Source organism: Accipiter gentilis, chromosome 9 (assembly GCF_929443795.1).
Source record: "Accipiter gentilis chromosome 9, bAccGen1.1, whole genome shotgun sequence".
Taxonomy (NCBI): Eukaryota; Metazoa; Chordata; class Aves; order Accipitriformes; family Accipitridae; genus Astur; species Astur gentilis.
Genome location: NC_064888.1, coordinates 28,578,558 through 28,594,859, shown reverse-complemented (window position 1 = coordinate 28,594,859; position 16,302 = coordinate 28,578,558). Strand labels below are relative to the sequence as shown.

Genomic DNA, 16,302 nt, shown 5'->3' with positions numbered 1-16,302 from the left:
AAGCACCTCCTGGGCACAGTGCCCTCCTTCCCTCCCTCTGCTCAGCCACTAATTGCTCCTCTGATTACTCCTATCCACACATCCTCCCATCCCAGCTCCCATCCCAGGACCTGGCTGCCCAAGTGGATATGATCTGCAGCCCCTTCATCTCACAGCATCTTCAGCACCAGCCAGAAGGCAGAGGGGATGGGGGCAAACAAACCCCAAATTGCATTCATGCAAAGTCTGTTGGCAGCCCTTGTGTGAGCCGGGACTGTCTGTGGCACAGCCAAGGAAGGCAGCCAAAGGAGACAAAGCAGCAGCACTGTGCAGCTCTCTGCTCTCCCGTCCTCACCAGGCACAACCAACAGGTCGTGCATCCCTTGCTCTGGGGTGTTTTTGGCCCTCTTGTCTGGCCACATCCAGCCCTGTCCTCAGCATCCACCTGCCAATCAAGGGAGCTCAGCACCCACAGCAGCCCCTTCCCTCCACAACTCTGGCACAGTCCCACAGGGAGGGTGAAGGGGCCAGGGCCTCCAGCCTTTTTTAGCCACGCTCCCCCCATAGCTGCCAGTGCCTGCAGTAGTGGGGAAAGCTTTCCCCTGCACGGTGCCATACCCCACATCCATCACTCCTTGCCGCCAGCTCCCATTTTTTTCCCCAGCCCCAGTCACCTGCACCTTTTCCCCATCATCTTTCAAAGCCCAGTCCTTTGCATCCCAGTGCCCCCAGACTCCAATACCCCAAGATAGTCCCAGTCCCACAGCACCCCACACATCACTGCACCCCAATGCCTCCAGATCCAGATATCCCCCACCCTAATGCTTCCAGGCACCCTAGCTTTCTAGCATCCTGCATCCCACATCCCAATGTCCCCAGATATATTTCCACCCCAACATCCCTGATAACCCTACACCCCAGTGCCCCCCCCAGCACCCCAACACACCCAAACACCCCCAGATCCCAACCCCCAGACACCCTCCTTTTCCAGCTCCCTACACCATAATGCTGCCAGACACCCTAGACACCCTCTCACACCCTAATGACCCCCAAATGCCCCCAAACACACTAATCCTTCCAAACCTCCCCCCAGCCACCCTGCAGCCCCTGGGACAGGTAAGGAGCACCTCCACCACAACAGCCCCATCCCATTGCAACCCCATCCCCATCCCTGTCCCTGTCCCACCTCCCCTGGCCAGGTCGATGATGCCCAGGGCATGGAGTAGCTTGAGGCTGGAGCAGAGCAGCAGGATGATGCCCACCATTTGCAGCCCCTGCAGGTCCCAGGGTGCCCCAGAAACCGACATCCCCCAGACGTGCAGCCCCAGCAGGCAGCTGGTCTGGCAGCAACAGACCCAGCAAGGGAGGAGAGGGGAGGGCAGGGGAGGAGAGACCTGCCTTGGCCCTCCCTCTTCCCACGCCGGCACCCTCTGGGGTCCCTCAGGGCACCCAGGCTGCAGGGGAAGAAGGAGCCCACGCAACTGCCGAAGTGACTTAGGTGTCAACTCTCAACCCAGGGCACCCCTGCACCTACACAACCTGGCACAGGCACTCCACAGCACTGGAAACCACGGAGGGGTGCAGAGCTGGTACGGATGGGTGAATGGAGGAGGCTCAGCTGCCCCCGACTCCCACCCCAACAGCAATGCATGGTGGCACTGAACCTGGAGCCAAGCCACACGCGGGGACCCTCGAGCTCATTGCTCACTGCCCCCAGGACACTGCTGCCACGCAGCCCAGGGACCAGCCCTGCCCAGGTCAGCCCCTCTGCCCCATCCCAAACCACCAAACCTGTTCCTCAGCAGTGCCCCACCTTGCACGCACTCACAGCACAGCAAAAGGAGCTCCCGACCTCGGAGCTCAGCCTTGTCTGCCGATCACCTCCACTGACACCTGCCACCCTCACCTCTTCCCTCTTCACCTCCTAGGGGAATATCCACACCTCTCCGCTCCAGCAAGTAAGTCACAGCCCCATGCAAGATCTGTGGCACAGGGAGGAGCCACAGCTGGGGGCTGCCAGCCCTGGGTACCTCACTTGCTGCTGGAGGGAAGCGTGCCCCACTTCACTCTGGGGTGCTGCCTGGAGGGAGGAGAGCTTGGCGGGGTGACCAGCCAGGGTGGGAACTCCCTGCAGACCACTCAAAGCCCTGCCTTGTGGGCAGCAGGGCAGAGACCCCAGCCTGGCAGCAGTGGTTGTTAGAAAGTCTCTTTCAGATGGTTTTCTATGCATCTCTCACCTAAAAGCTGCTTCTGATCTGGCCACCCTCTGGTCCAGTGGCACAGCAAGCCCCAGGGCAGGCTCCTATGGGGAATGAGACATTTCCCTGCATCCCTGGGAGGGGACGCTGCAGCCAGGCACAGTTGGTGTGTGGGACCTCCTGCTGCCTGCACTCTGGGGACCACAACCCCACAGAGCCCTGGCCAGCACACCTCTATTCCCACCTGTGCCCAGTCCTGGGATCTAATCCTGCCCCTCACAGGGGAGAGGTAAAGGAGAGTCCGGTGAGCTCTCACAGCACCCTGCAGCCCAACACAGCTCTGCGCTAGAGAGCTCCAAGCCGACCTCTCCCATTGAACTCCAAGGTTTCATCCTCCACCAGCAGAGCAGGGCTGCAAAGAAGGGCTGTCCCAGCAAGCTCCCTTGCTCTCTAGCTTTATTGCTTTTTCTCTAGCCTGCAATTTTCTCACCTGCCCGTGGCTGAGTGATCTCCCTGCCCCTCCGTCCGCTGGCTCAAAGCCCATCTCTGGGGCAGGATGCAGCAGAGTGGGGTCCCTTCTCCACGTCCGGCTGGGTCCCCTTGCTCCCCTCTCCTGGCACATCAGCAACAGAAAGAGCAAGCCAGGCCAGAGGGAATTGGGAGGGAAGCAATGTGAAAAGTGATTAACGTGAGGCCGGAGGGAGAAGAGATTCAACAAGCTAATTATGTCTGGCTGGGCTGAGCAGGACGTGACACCACACAGCGGCAGAGTCAGCAGGGTGTGTGCTGCGGGCACTGCAGTCCTTGAGGAGCTCTGTGCTGGGAGAGCTGCCCTGCCCTGGCCCCAGCTGCGAGGGTCACAGCCAAGGTGACCCAGGGTCAAGTCCCCTTCTCCCCCAGCTTCGCCCTCTCCAGGCAGGACAAGACAGCGCAGCCCATCCTGTGTCCATGGCAATGATCGGGGCTGATGTCCCCGGGTGCAGAGTATGTGGAAGATGCTCCACAGAGGAGAGAGTAGGATACCCAGGAGACCTTCTTCTCCAAGACCCCAGTGCTGGCAGGATGTGGCCCAGCTACAGCATGCCTCAGAGTGTAAAGCTATGCGGGGATCCAAACTCAGAGCCCGGCCATGGCTACCATACATCTCTGCCCCTTCCCCTCCTACTTTGCAAGCCCTCACCATGAGTGAGCAACTCTCTCCTGATTCAGGCACCAGACCCTGCCCAGCCCAACAGCCAGCTGAAAAGCTTGCCAGCTCTTGGAAAAGGAAAGGCAAGGGTTAAACCCACTGCGCATGGGAAATCTCTGGTGCATCCCAGCCCAGAGAACCCCAAACTTCAACCTGGAGCACCTGCAGCTGTCCCAGGCTGGATTTCCATGCTCCAAGACCTACCCCACTGATAGCCAGCTCACCTGGATCTCTTGGGTCTGTCAGACCCACCAGGCTGGATGGTGCCCTGAGCCTGGGGACCCCTGGCACCATGCCCCAAAGGGCCAGTCCCTCCTGCAGCCAAGATGCCGTGCTCCTGCCAAAGGGGTTCCTGGAAAGCAGGAGGAAAGCCAGGCTTGGCACGGGGCTTCGCCCTTACCAGTGCTGTGAGGATGCTCGTTTTCTCCCCTCTCCAGAGGGACCCCTGCCCTGAGCCCAGCACGGGGAGGTGGCCATGCTGCTCGCTGCCACCGCCCTCCTGCCTGGCATCCTCTGGGGCACCAGTGGCACCCATGCAGGCTGCTGCTCCCTCCCGTTTCTCCCCAGACTCTGGAGGTGTTTGGCACACTCCCCAGCCCCACTTCCCCCTCCACATCCTCAGCTCTGGGGCAACAGCAGCAGCCTCCCAGGGAAGGCAGGGGCCAGCGCACCCCATGTCAGGGGGTCTCCAAGACACCCCCAGTCCTGCCTGCCCCATGCACAGGCCCTGACCCGGCCACGGCAGGGACAGCCCTGCCAGCCCCGGGCAGGCACCAGTTATCCTGCCAATAACAATCTGCAGCTTCATCTAATATTCATCTGAGGCCGGGCTACGCAGGCAGCTCTCCCGCCTTTTGCCTCCCGCCCACCCCTCCTCCCAGCCAGGACCGATTGCTCTGCGCTGAATTATTGATGCTGCACTTCAGAGCCAAAATCGATAGTGTTTCTCTTCGCCTGCCCCCTCCCAAGCGCTTGGCTGAAGCGGGCTCTTGGCAAGGGGGCTGGGAGCCCCCCAGGCAGCTCAGCAGTGCATGGACAGCTCTGCGAGGAGATGTTCGGGGCTGGGGATAGGTGTGGTGGCACAGGGCAGCAGTGGGGTGACGTGGCCCATGAGTGATTAACTAGCTGGTAAACAACACTGGCTCCAGCATCCATCGCCCCTGGAGTTCCTGGAGCACAGCATGCCCACAGGAGATGCTCCGCTGCTGCTGCCAGACAGCAGCTCTAACCATGCCACCAAGGCTGCAGTGGGGTCCAAGGGGCAACAGTGCCAAGGGGACAGGGCAAGGGGGTGCAGACAACCAGTGCTCCTGTCCTTGGTCAGAGGAGGGCCAGCTCCAAATGGAGGACAGCTTGTTTGGGGCCTCAGCCAGCTGAGTTTGGGAACTCACCAAGCCTGGAGTTCTGCCACATCTTCCTCCTTCCCTCCGCAGTCCCCCCAGGGGCAGATGGGGTCTTGCTGCCAGATACTCCCACTAAACCCTTCCCCAGAGCTGGGGCATTTCTCTGGCCTCCTCTGGAGAAGTTGCATCCTCAGCCCATCACCGTGGAGGCACGACACCTCCCAGCACAACCCATCCCCAGTACACTACCAGCACAGCCTGGGCAGAGAGACAACTGCAGGCAGGGGACCGGCAGGGACGGACCAGAGAGAACACAGGCACGGGGCAGAAGCCGGGGCAGGGGAAGCACGGCAGGCTGTATTGATGGCTCCACAGCGGGTGGCGGGGCCCTGTGTCCATTAGCAGACCCGAGCCATTAGTGTACGGTTTCAGGCTCTTTGCGGTCCCTGGGCTGTCACTGCCGGCCCAGGCATGGCTGGTAAACAACCCCCAGAGGGGACTCAGCATTTCCCAGCTCCAGACACTGCCTGGGACCTTCCCCTGAGAGCAAAATCTCCTACCTGCTGCCTCCCAAGCCAAGGAGGGGGATGACCCACGCAGCAGCACCTCACCCCCATCCCAACATGCAGCTGCTCACCCACAGGACTCCCCATGTGGTGCCCAGGGCTCAGTACAGCTCAACCTCAGCTGATTTCTGCCCCTCAAACAACACGTTTCCCTCTCTTCTGGGCACCTTTTGGCAATGCGAGCAATCGCTGCCAATCTGGGGCACCTGGGTCCCTCTCCCACCGCCACAGCTGGGGCAAATCTCCAGCCAGGCCAAAGGGACCCACAGCACCCCAACGTGGGGATGTGGAGGTGGGGGGATGGGGCAGGCTGTGCCTTCCCATGCTACACAGTGACAACACATCCTCCTGGGGACAAGAGAGGACTGGTGGTAAGGCTTGTCCTTCATGGGAAACAGGCACGCCACCGCCCATCCCAGTCCCCTCTGGAGGGGTGCTGGCTGACGGGGACAAGTCTGGACAAAGGACACCCCATCTCCAACCTTTTGCCCTGGCCCAGGCCAGAGCAAAGATATTTGCAGGGAGACAAGGAGTGTGCCCCAGGGGATGGAGGAGCAGGGCTCAGGCAAGGAGCAGCCATAGGCCAAGGGGTGGCCTCTGTCTCGTCCTGTGCCCCCAGCAGGGTTGCTGTCAGGTGCCAGGGATCTCTCTGCCTCCCCCGTCTCCACCACGGCTGGAAGCCAGCATGCTGCAGAGCAGCTGCAATCAATGCCACCGACTTTGGTCCAAAGCTTTGAGCAGCTGCATGGGGAAGCAAACGCACAGGGAGGCACCCCTAATCACCAGCAGAACTGGGGAGGGGGGGTCCAGTCTGGGCACAGTCAGCCTGTCCTCCCTGCCAGGGCTCACAGGCAGGATGCCTGGGAGTTAACTCAGCCCCTGCCTCAGTTTCCCTCCTGACATGATCCACCTAGGAGTGCTGCTGCTGGAGCACAGGACAAAGCAAGTAGTTAAGCAGTAATGAAAGCTTTCCTGCCCTGCAAGCAGGTTTGCAGGCCCAGAGGGAGAGAGGCCCCCGTCTGCCCCCTCCCTCCTCACCCCCAGGCACGGCCAAGCCGAGGATGCAGCCCAGGGGTGCTGCCCAGGGGCACATCGGCACCCTGTGTGGAGGGGAGCTGGCATTCACCGCTGCACCCAGCCTGTGCAAGAGTCAGCACTGCAGAACCAACGCGGAGTATCCCAGGGCTCCAGTGGACCAGGCAAACTGCCTGTCACCTCCTCACCCTGTGTGTGCCCTGATGCCCAGGGCTGGGCAAGCTGCAGCATCCTTCAGGTGGGCGTCTGCAGGCATGAACAGGGGCTGGCAGGGCTGGGGGACCTTTCACACAACCATCACGCCTGGGACTCCAGGGAGCAACTGGCTGAGCAGTCCTGACCTCCCTCCCACCATGCACAGAGTCCCCCAAGCGGATCAGGGTTCCGCCAAGCATGCCCCACACACACTGCTCAGCACCTTACACAGTCTGTCCCCAGCCAGGCAGCACCCCTTGTGTCCCCCCACCCTGCCCAAGGGCCACAAGGGGCCCTGGGGAGAGCCAGGATCAGGGAGGGCAGCAGGCACCCATCCTGCCCAGGCCTGGCTGCTCTGCAGGCTGGTGCTGAGTCTGACACCTCATGTTCATGGTGAGGTGACCACACCCCCTGGGGACACCTTGCTCCTGTAGAGGTGCTGGAAAAGACCCTGGTGTCCACTTGCACACTCACACAGAGTCCCAGTCCACAGCACCCCGGCACACATCAAAGTCACCACCGTGCAGCAGACACCCTGCCTGCCCTGTCCCCTCCCCACATCTCCAGCCGCTGGAACCTTGCACGGAGCAGGCAGGACACCCCAATCCTTGCACCAGGAACCCTCTGCTCACCCCTATGAACAGCACACGGACACTATGTCCCAGGACTCTCCCGTGGATGCAGCAGCCTCAGAGCATCCTCGGGTGCAGCTCTGGACACCCACTGCCTGCCCCCCGTGTCCCTGGAGGAGCCAGCACCACCCGCACCCGTTACCTTCCAAGGACACGGGCTCGAAGAGGCCAAATTGCTCCAGCACCTTGACGAAGAGGACCAAGACCACCAGCACCGCAATCATCTCAAGGCCTTCCAGGTTCATGGTGGGGGGTGTCTCATGGCCCCACACTCCCACACCCCCTCCCCACCGCAGTCCTGGAGCCCCCTCACCCCAGCGCCGCAGCTGCCGGACCACGCATCCCCAGGGACCCCCGCCTCTGTCCCTGAGGGGGGATCGGCTGTCACCCCTCTACTCAGGGGCACCCGCCATCAGCCGTGGGCAAGCAAGGGGGTCAGCACGGGGCTGTGGCGGGCGGCTCGAGGAGCCACGGCCAAGAGCCCAGGCAGAGCACGGCTGTGCCTGTGAGTAGGAGTGGAGAGAGGCCAAGTGGAGGGAGGCGTGGGGGGGGTGGCAGGGATGGGGGGGCCGGGGGAGGAAGGAGGCATGCCCTCCCATTCCAATGACACCACCTCCATCGATTTGCTTAATGCAGTTGCTAAGGAAACGGGCCACAGATATTAAAAGGCACTCGGTTCCCGGGGGGGGGGGGGGGGGGGGGGGGGGGGACGGGACATGGGGAGGGACAGGACGCTGGGCACTGGCTAAACATCCAGGATAGGGATGACTCAGACTTGTCCTCTGTGCCCCACACAAGTGCCTCCCCCACAGGGACCACCGTGGCTGAGCACCCCACGGTCCCCATAACCCTCTCTCTCCTGGGGAGCGTCTGGGGCAACAGGTCCAGCTGCCCCATTTCGGAGCAGGTGGATGGGTCCAGCTGTCTCACTGGGAGAGCCAAGGGGAGACAGGGAGCAGGGTGGGGGAATGGGCCAGGAGCTGGGGGCTGCCATGCACAATGCCGGAGATGCTGCCAGACCCACAGGCAGCACAGCAACAGGCAAGAGAGGAGGGGACACAGGGGCTGGGGACCCAGCGGGACCAAGAGACCCAGCCAAGGTCACACAGCAGCTGAGTTAGTGGGCGAACCCAGGCGTCCGCGTGCCTCGAGCACACATCCACGCACAGCCAATGGGGCTATATTTAGCTCCTAGAATTTTTTTTTAACAGTGTCCCAGCCCTTGCCTGGCTGCTCAGTCACAGGCCACAGAGACCACTGGGGAGCCAGAGGCCCACCAGTCCCTGCCCCATCACTGGGGCTCAGCACCCCTTGGGGTGCACAGCTTCCCCCAGGGATGCTGCTGGGACTGCCCATCCCTGGGTGGATGAGTCCCACATGGGGCATGAAGCAAACAAGACTCGTCCCAGCTCCAGCACCAGTGTGGCAGGCAGAGAGCAGGGCTGCCCCCATGCCACCACTGCTGCCCACCCTGCCTTTTCCCTGCCAGGAGCAAGGCCAGCTGCCCCAGGTACAGGTGGGGTGGCCATGCCCAGACCCCCTGGCCAGCTCTAGGGTCCCCCCACCCCCACAAAGGGCCCTGCAGACAGGGCCGTGGCAGAAAGCCCGTTTTCCTCCCTGTTGTCTTTGTGCCGGGGGGGGGGGGGGGGGGGGGGGTGGCGGAATATGTCATCAGGGGAAGAAACGTCGCCCTGGGACACCCCCGTGGGGGGAAGGGGATGGCAGAGATGCTGGTTGATGCCGGCAAGCACTCCCAGCAGGGCTGCCACACACCAACCCCCCAGGGCCCCAGAACCCCCACCCAAGGCCCCCATTCCCAGCCCAGGAGGCTGCAGGTTTGTCCCCTGGCAGGGAATGGAAAGGGCTGGTGGCTCAGTCCCTGGTCATGGCATGGCTGGGCTATCTAGCGGCTCCGTGCCACCAGGCTTGGCGTCTCCTGCCCGCCTGGGGCGTGCTCCCAAGGCTCTGACGCCAGCAGAAGATGCCAGCGATGCATCAGAGGCAGTTTGGTGAGAGCGATGAAAGTCCTCCCTGGGGAAACATCCCTCAGGCTGGAAGTTTTCAGACCTGGCATTTCCTTTTCTTGGAAAGAGGTGAGTTTCCAGGCACTGAGCCTGGATTTCACCCAGCTGGCTACCGACTGTGCCCCAGTCCCTTCAGGGTCGGGGCGACACAGGCCTGTTGCACTCTCAGAGGAAGTTTCCCACTGACACCAGCTGCATTTTTAAAGTGATTTTTCTTGCTGAGCCCTGGTTGCAACCCATTCTCTCCCCGAGCCTCCAGCTGCTCCCAGGGCCGATGCCTGTACCACATGCCATAGGGCTATTTATGCATCCTAATATTGTCCAGAAACAGCGGTAGAAGAGCCCTTCCAGCCTGAGCCAGGACTTATCCCAGCAAAGAGGGTTTGGGGCAGCTCCTCTGCCAAGCAAACCTGCTCAGCCTACATGAGCAGACTGTTGTCGGCCCCTCATGCGTCTCCACTGGTATTGTGAGATACTGGGGCTGAAGGGCACAGCGGCAGGTCAGCCACCGAGCAACAGCTTCCCTGCCTGCCCTCGTGCCTGTCCTGTGCCAGCCGACCTCCCCAGCAGAGCAGCAATAAATCACCCGCCAGCCGCCATGTCAGGATTACTCATTTCCGTGCTGAGGCCATTAATAAAAGCCCTCCACTGTTCACTACCAGCATGATGTAGGATCCCACCAGGACCAGCACAGGCACCCGGCGCCGGTCCCACATCCCAGTGCCACACACCATGCCAGAGCCCATCTCCCAGCACCCCCAAATTCACCAGGGTTGCTTGCCCAGAGCACATCCCCTCCCACTGAGGGCAACTCCAGATGGGCTGCGGGTGTCAGCGGACCACCCCCTCAGCTCATCCAGGTCCCCAGAGATGCTCTGGAGCTGCCCCCAGGCTGGAGGAAACACATGGAAGCACACGTGGAGCTTCGCCCATGGAGCCAGACCCGCAGCCGCCTGCAAGGGATGCTTGAAAGGCCATCCAAAACATACGCACCCCACCAGAAGTGGGACAGAGCTTTGCCTGCCACCCCACCAAGGGCCATCACTCCCAGGGGTGGCTCTCCGCCCCTGCAGCCAGCCAGCAGCATTTGGCCATGCCATGGGAAGAGTCACAAAGGCCCTGGCTGAGCCGTGCAGTGAGAGATCACACAGATGGATGAAGAAATGCACACCCTGGGTAGGAGAGGCCCTGCATGTCCTCAGACACGTGGCACCAGTGCCACCCTTCCTGCCCTGCTCCTTGCCTTGGGGGTCTCACCCACCAAAGCCCCTGGCATGCACATCCCACTGCAGCGGAGCTTGGAGAGACCCTTTGCTGGGGAAACTGGAACCCCCACCACATCCTGGAGCTCCCCAACATGCCAGCTGAGGAGCAAAGATATAGGTCATGCCCAAAGGGACCAAGAGCCCCAAAATGCAGGCTGAGCTCTGGCATCGGCACTGAGCACTTCCCACAGAGCGGGAGGCTCCAGGGAGCCTGTCTACATCTCTGTCCCGCAGCGAGGGGCAGCGGTACCCAGATGCCGGAAGCACAGCAGAGCTGGATGACCCCGGAGCAGCCCTGGGCACCACCGCAGCTCGGCTGTGGCCATACACAGGCTTCTCTCGCACACAGTGGAGCAGGACCAGTACCAGGAGGAACAAATAAAGTGACTGAGGAGGAGATCAGGGTGCCCCAGAGAGGCAGAGATGGGGGTCCCCAATCCCCCTCTCCCACACCAAGAGCCTGGCTCGCCTCACCACCTGGCTCGTGGAAGGAGACAGGATGGGCCAGCGTCACCCTATCCCCCCGTGTCCCCAACCCCATACCTTCAATGCCGCTGATAATTTTGAAGCAGCGAGTGGTGAACCAATAGGAGATGAGGAGGAGGATGGCAATCAGGGAGGCATAGAGCAGGCTGTCGTTGTGCAGGGATGTCCTCTCCATGGCTCCATCCCCTGTGCCCGCTCGCGCCCCCCACCTAGCCCCGCCGCGCTATCTGGGGCAGCCCTGTCCCGGCAGTCCCCCCGCCGGTGGAGCCGGCCACGGCGGGCAGGGAGGCGGGCAGGCAGGCAGGTAATTGGGAGCGTTGTGTGAGAGCCAGGCTCCCAAACCAATTACCTTAATTGTGCTCAGGCAGCACATGGCAAACAGTTAAAAATAACCCTCCCGGCCCGGGGGGAGAGTGGCACCATCAGCCAGGAGAAGGAAGCAGGGGGCAGAGAACAGCCGGGGCTCGTTACACATGTGGCTGTGTCTCCATGCTGCGGGGCCAGCAAGGCATTACCACAGTCCAGCGGCTGCCCTGAGTTCACTGATGACCCCGGGACCCTCAGGGCTCAGCCCCTCACTGCCAGCCTGCAGGAGGAGCTGCAAGTCCTGGAAACAGGGCTCCTCAGGGAATGATGCTGCCGCCCAGGATTAACGAACACCAGGATCTTCACTGACATGCCTGTGTCCGTCCTTGCTCCAGACACTGGGCCTTGAAGGAAGGTGTCTCTGCAGTCCTGCCGGCCCAGAGAGCTGGGTCTGGCAGAGAGACGCTGGCATCTCATTCCCTGCACCCCAGCGCAGCACCTCGCCAGGGACGCCTGGGATCAGCATCCGCTTTTCTCAGCTTGGAGTCAGAGTCAACCAGCCCAGTTCCTGGTCTGCAATGCCAGGTGCACTTGGGAAGTGCCACTGTGGGTTTGGGCACACTTGCTCAGAGACCCCAAACCCCGCAGGATTAGCTGCATCCATGCCTGGGACACGTCCAGTCCCCAGACTGCACTTGGCCCCATCGGCTGCCCCATGGGACATGTGGTGGGGGAAGATGCTGGACCCAAGTGTTTCACCCTGACACCTCTTTGCCTACAAGACGTCCCATCCCTACCCCTCCAGCTACAGCCAGGGGATGTGGCCACCCAGGCGTAGGGTGAGGAGCCTTTCAGGGCACAGAACCCAGGTGTCTGGGTCCATCCCCCCTTCCCTTCTCTCTGCCCCCAAGACCAGCTGCTCTGAGCATCCACAGGGGACACACAGCAAAGTGGCCCTGGCATGCACCCACGGCTCGGCACCGGGGAGGGCAGCGGGCCCTGTAATGCTGCCCCAGGCACAGCTGCGCCAGGATGGGCAGCCCAGACTGGCACCGTGTCCACACTGCCTGTCCCACTTTGGGCTGTGACAATAACAGCTGTGAAGCATCCCCTGCCCAGCCACCCCTGCCTCGGCTCTCCAGCACTGCCGGCAGCGCAGCCGTGCCACCCAGCTAAAATTAACCATCCCGCCAGCCACCCACTGTGTATAAATAGAAGTGCCTGGGAGCAGGGTTTCTTGTCCAGAAAGCAGCTCTGTGCACACAGCATGCCGCAGGCACGCACAGGGCAACACCCAGAGCTGTCGGGTAGCCAGGTGGCTGGTCCCTGTCCCCACTCTCCCAGCACCACCAGAAGCTGGGCACGGGTGACTGTCCCCCACTGTGGAACAGGAGCAGTTGGGGAGGGAGCAGGGCAGTCACCCATCACCAAGAGACCTGCCTCTTCGGGAAGGGACCACGCACATTGACCACAGCCAGGCTCTGTCCTGCTTGGGAGCTACCCGTGTGTCTACCCCTAGGGTGCTCCTAGCCCAGTGCTGCAGGGTGCTAGGGCACTACCCCCCCCCAAAACGTGCCATGGGACCAGCTGGGCCACAGCAGAGGCAATGGGCCTGGGCACAGCTGGGCAGCAGTTGCCCAGGTCCCTTGGGTGCTGCCGACCACCCGGGGGGGCCAGCCTGATGGATAGGAGCCTTTCCTTTTTTTTGGTTCTCGGGGCCATCATCCATTAGGGAGAGTTAAATTTAGGTTACAGCTGATCCCTTATTACCTCGCTGCTAATCAGAGCGCGAGCAGATTATTAATAAGCACATTAAAATATTGGCGAAATGCTATTTTTGGGAGGTGAAGTCACAGTTTTAATCTGGTTAATTGATTGAGTCATTTCTCTTTCCCCCCATCAGCGACCCGTCCTTGGCTAGCTCCCCAGGGCACCCAGCCAGGAGGGCACCCCACCCCGGGGCCTGCCTGGCTGGCACCCAGTGCCTTCTGTGGTGAGTTCTGCAGGACCTCCTTCACCTACACAGGGAGGGCAAAGGGGCTCATTGCCCCTCAAAAGGAGCCAATGGGCAGGATAGTGGCTGAAGGGGGGACAGCATCCTGGTGACCCATGTGCCACATGGACCGGAGCAGCAGCTGGGGAGGGGGAGATGCTGCAGAGTGGGGAAGGCTGTGCAAGCCCCACATCCCGCTCTCAACCCCGAGCTCTGAGCTTTGGGGGCGGACGGGGACAGAGCTGCCCAGCTCTGGGTTTCATGCCACTTCAGCTTGTCCCAGAGCTTCGGAGGACTCCAAGAAGAGGGTGAGCAGTGGTAGCTAATGCCCTACTGCCAGCCATGCCCTCTGTGCCCATCCCAGCCCTGTGCACCATGGCCACGCTGCACACCCTGGCAGGGCTGCAAGGACAGCATGGGGCTGGGCTCTTGGGGCCACCCAGCACCACACATGGCCAGCCCAGAGACCCGGTCCTACAGACCCAGCCCCATAGCACCCAGCTGGAAAGCCAGGGCACTGGGACAAGAACCTGCAGGACATCCTTGCAGGTGGTGGGGACAGGAGCACCCTGAAGTCCCCTTCCCACTCTGCTCCATCAGCTGCAGGTCTGCCCCTCGGACCCAGGGCTGGACTCAGCTGACTCATCTTCTGCCCCCTCTACTCCAGGCTAGTTGGCCAGTGCCCGATGGAGCCCACTAGCAGGGGCAGACCCTGCGCTGCCTGCAGGCACACCCAGCTTCTGGACCCTGGCACACTGCTTGGTCAGGCCCACACTTATCCTGGCACCTCTTCCCCTACTGACATATTGTGGGCTGCTGCAGAGCCCTGAAGAGCTCATGGGGCTGGGAATTGATGGGAAATGCCCACAGGGAGCATTTCCCATGGCCAGGAGACCCTCCGTCACAGGGCTCGGGTCCCCACGGGCAGGGAGGTGGCATGGCAGCTGGGCATTGCTCACAGGGCGGGTACTGCTCCGTGTCCCAGCCCCCAGCGCTGTACCAAGAGCATCGCCAGGGTGCCCCCACCATTCCTTGGCCCCAGGGATGGGCACAGGCTGGGGAAACCCAGGGGCTACCCCGGGTGAGGAGGGGACAGAGCCTGGGAGGGTTTTTCCAGGCAGGCTAGCTCCTGGCAAAGTCCCAACCCTGCTCCAAGGCGTGATGCTGCCACATTGGCCCAACAAGGCCTTCCCCATGCTCCCGGCACGGTACATCTCTCCCCAGCACCGTTGTGGCCCAGGGTGGCAGCCCAGGGGTCCACAGCCAGGCCAGGCCACAAGGAGGGCAAGCTGCCCCAAGCACAGGGATGGGGGCAGGAGCCAGGCACCCAGGGTCCCAGCACACACAGGCACACAACAACCTCCCCGAGATGTGCCCATTGGGGTCAGGAGGTAGCTCTGGGCTCACACCCAGGACAGGGGGTCCTGGCCAGCTGTCTGGGCTGTGCGAGGGCTGGCAGGGGGACACGGGTCCCGCCATGGCTGTGACAGCAAATTGGGAGCACGCGGCAGGCAGCTCTGTCCCCAGGACCAGGCAGCACAGGCGGATGCAGGCACCAGGGTGTGTCCCTGCCCCAGCCCATGGGCAAACCCAGGGCTTCTCTGGCCGGATGGATGGAGGGCGCAGCCCCGGCCCCAGAGGAGGCAGATGCCTGGCACGGTGGGCAAGGGTCTGGCCAGCTGTGATTTATTGGCACAGCAGTTTATCACGCTCCACTCTGCACCAGTCCCCTCCTGAAACAAAACATTCCTGTCACCCCAGGACCACAGGGGACCTTCAGGAGCGCTTGTTGTCTCCCGTAAGCATCTCCGGCTTTGCCCCACACGGAGTCAGTGCAACCTCTCCGCCTGGGGCTGAATCGCTCAGCACCGCTCAGCACCTAAACGGCATTTCCCCCCCCTCCCCAAATAACCCCACAGAGCCCACCAGACAGAGACCCCTTCCCGCAGAAGAGAGCCCCGTGCCCCCCCCAGGGCGGCACCTACCTTGGGAGAGGGTCCCGGTGACAAACTGGTAGAAGAAGCGGATCACCCGGCCCAGCTGCCTCTTGCAGCGCTGCTGGCAGTGGCTCATGGCTCCAGCTCACAGCGCTGGGGAGGGACCCAGTCGCACCCCCCTCCCGGCCGGCAAACAGCCCCCCAGCTCCTCCGAGCAGCAGGCGATGCCCGGGGGAGGACAGAGCCTTCCTTGCCCGGAGCGAGCCTGTGGGCATCGGCGGCAGGTCCAGCCCGGCGGAGAGGGCACAGGCAGCGCCTGGCAGCGCGGCAGCCGCCAGGCCCCGCTCCCAGGCGGCAGGCAGCCAGCTGGGAAGTTTTGTGCTGGGATGCTCCTGTGCAGGCTGCCTGCGATCCAGAGGGGCCGAGGCAGCCGACGGCGGTACCCCTCCTGGGGCTTAGGCTCACAAAAGCTGCCCGCAAGCTCGGAGAAGGAGCGGGGTGCCCGGGCGAGCCTCCCCCCGTGCCGTGCCAGCCCGCCGGCCCCCTCCGTGCAGCAAAGTTGCAGAGAGAGGGGGGGAGTAGCGGCAGGGGGATGCTCGGGACTGGGGAGACCAGCGGTGCCGGCCAGCTCTCCGGGAGAGGCAGATGGACGCCTCCCTGGCTGGCAGAGCCCCGGGTTGCCCCTGGCTCCTGGTCCGCCCCTTGCCGCCAGCTCGACCCGGCACTTCACGCCCCGGTTGGCCGGGAACCAGAGGCAGGTTGGTATGGCAACCCGCAGACTCCACAGGTCCCTCTGACCAATGAGGCACTGCTGCATCCCAGGGCCGCCTCTCTCCAAGAGCAGGGAAGGATGCTCCTTCCGGAGGGGAGCCGGCACCGAGAGCATCCTGCATCCTTGGGCATCAGCCCTCCGCTCCCACTACCAAGCGCTGTGAGCATCCTGCATCCCTGGGCATCAATCATCTGCTCCGGTCAGGCAGTGCTGCAAGTGTCCTGCATCCCCAGGCATCAGCCCTCCAGCACTGCGAGCATCCTGCATCCCCAGGCATCAGCCCTCCGGCACTGCGAGCATCCTGCATCCCCAGGCATCAGCCCTCCGGCACTGCGAGCATCCTGCATACCTGGGCATCCATTCCCGCTAGCTCCACGCAGGG

The 16,302-nt window shown here is 62.5% G+C and overlaps 1 protein-coding gene across 10 annotated transcripts in view; it reads right to left on the bottom strand.

Moving 5' to 3' along the window:
* Positions 1 to 16,302, bottom strand: part of KCNIP2 (potassium voltage-gated channel interacting protein 2) — a 48,669-nt gene that overhangs the window by 11,660 nt on the left and 20,707 nt on the right. The window contains exon 1 of one of the 10 annotated variants that reach the window (XM_049809939.1): positions 15,197 to 15,399. The exons of 4 other annotated variants lie outside the window; for them this stretch is intronic. In XM_049809939.1, coding sequence (XP_049665896.1) covers positions 15,197 to 15,284 — 88 coding nt within the window. In that variant the 5' untranslated portion in view covers positions 15,285 to 15,399. Of the gene's footprint in view, positions 1 to 3,590; positions 6,307 to 7,279; positions 7,684 to 10,969; positions 12,413 to 15,196; positions 15,400 to 16,302 lie in introns of those variants that run through there. 5 more of the 10 variants (XM_049809943.1, XM_049809937.1, XM_049809934.1 and 2 more) reach the window with 5 other exon arrangements.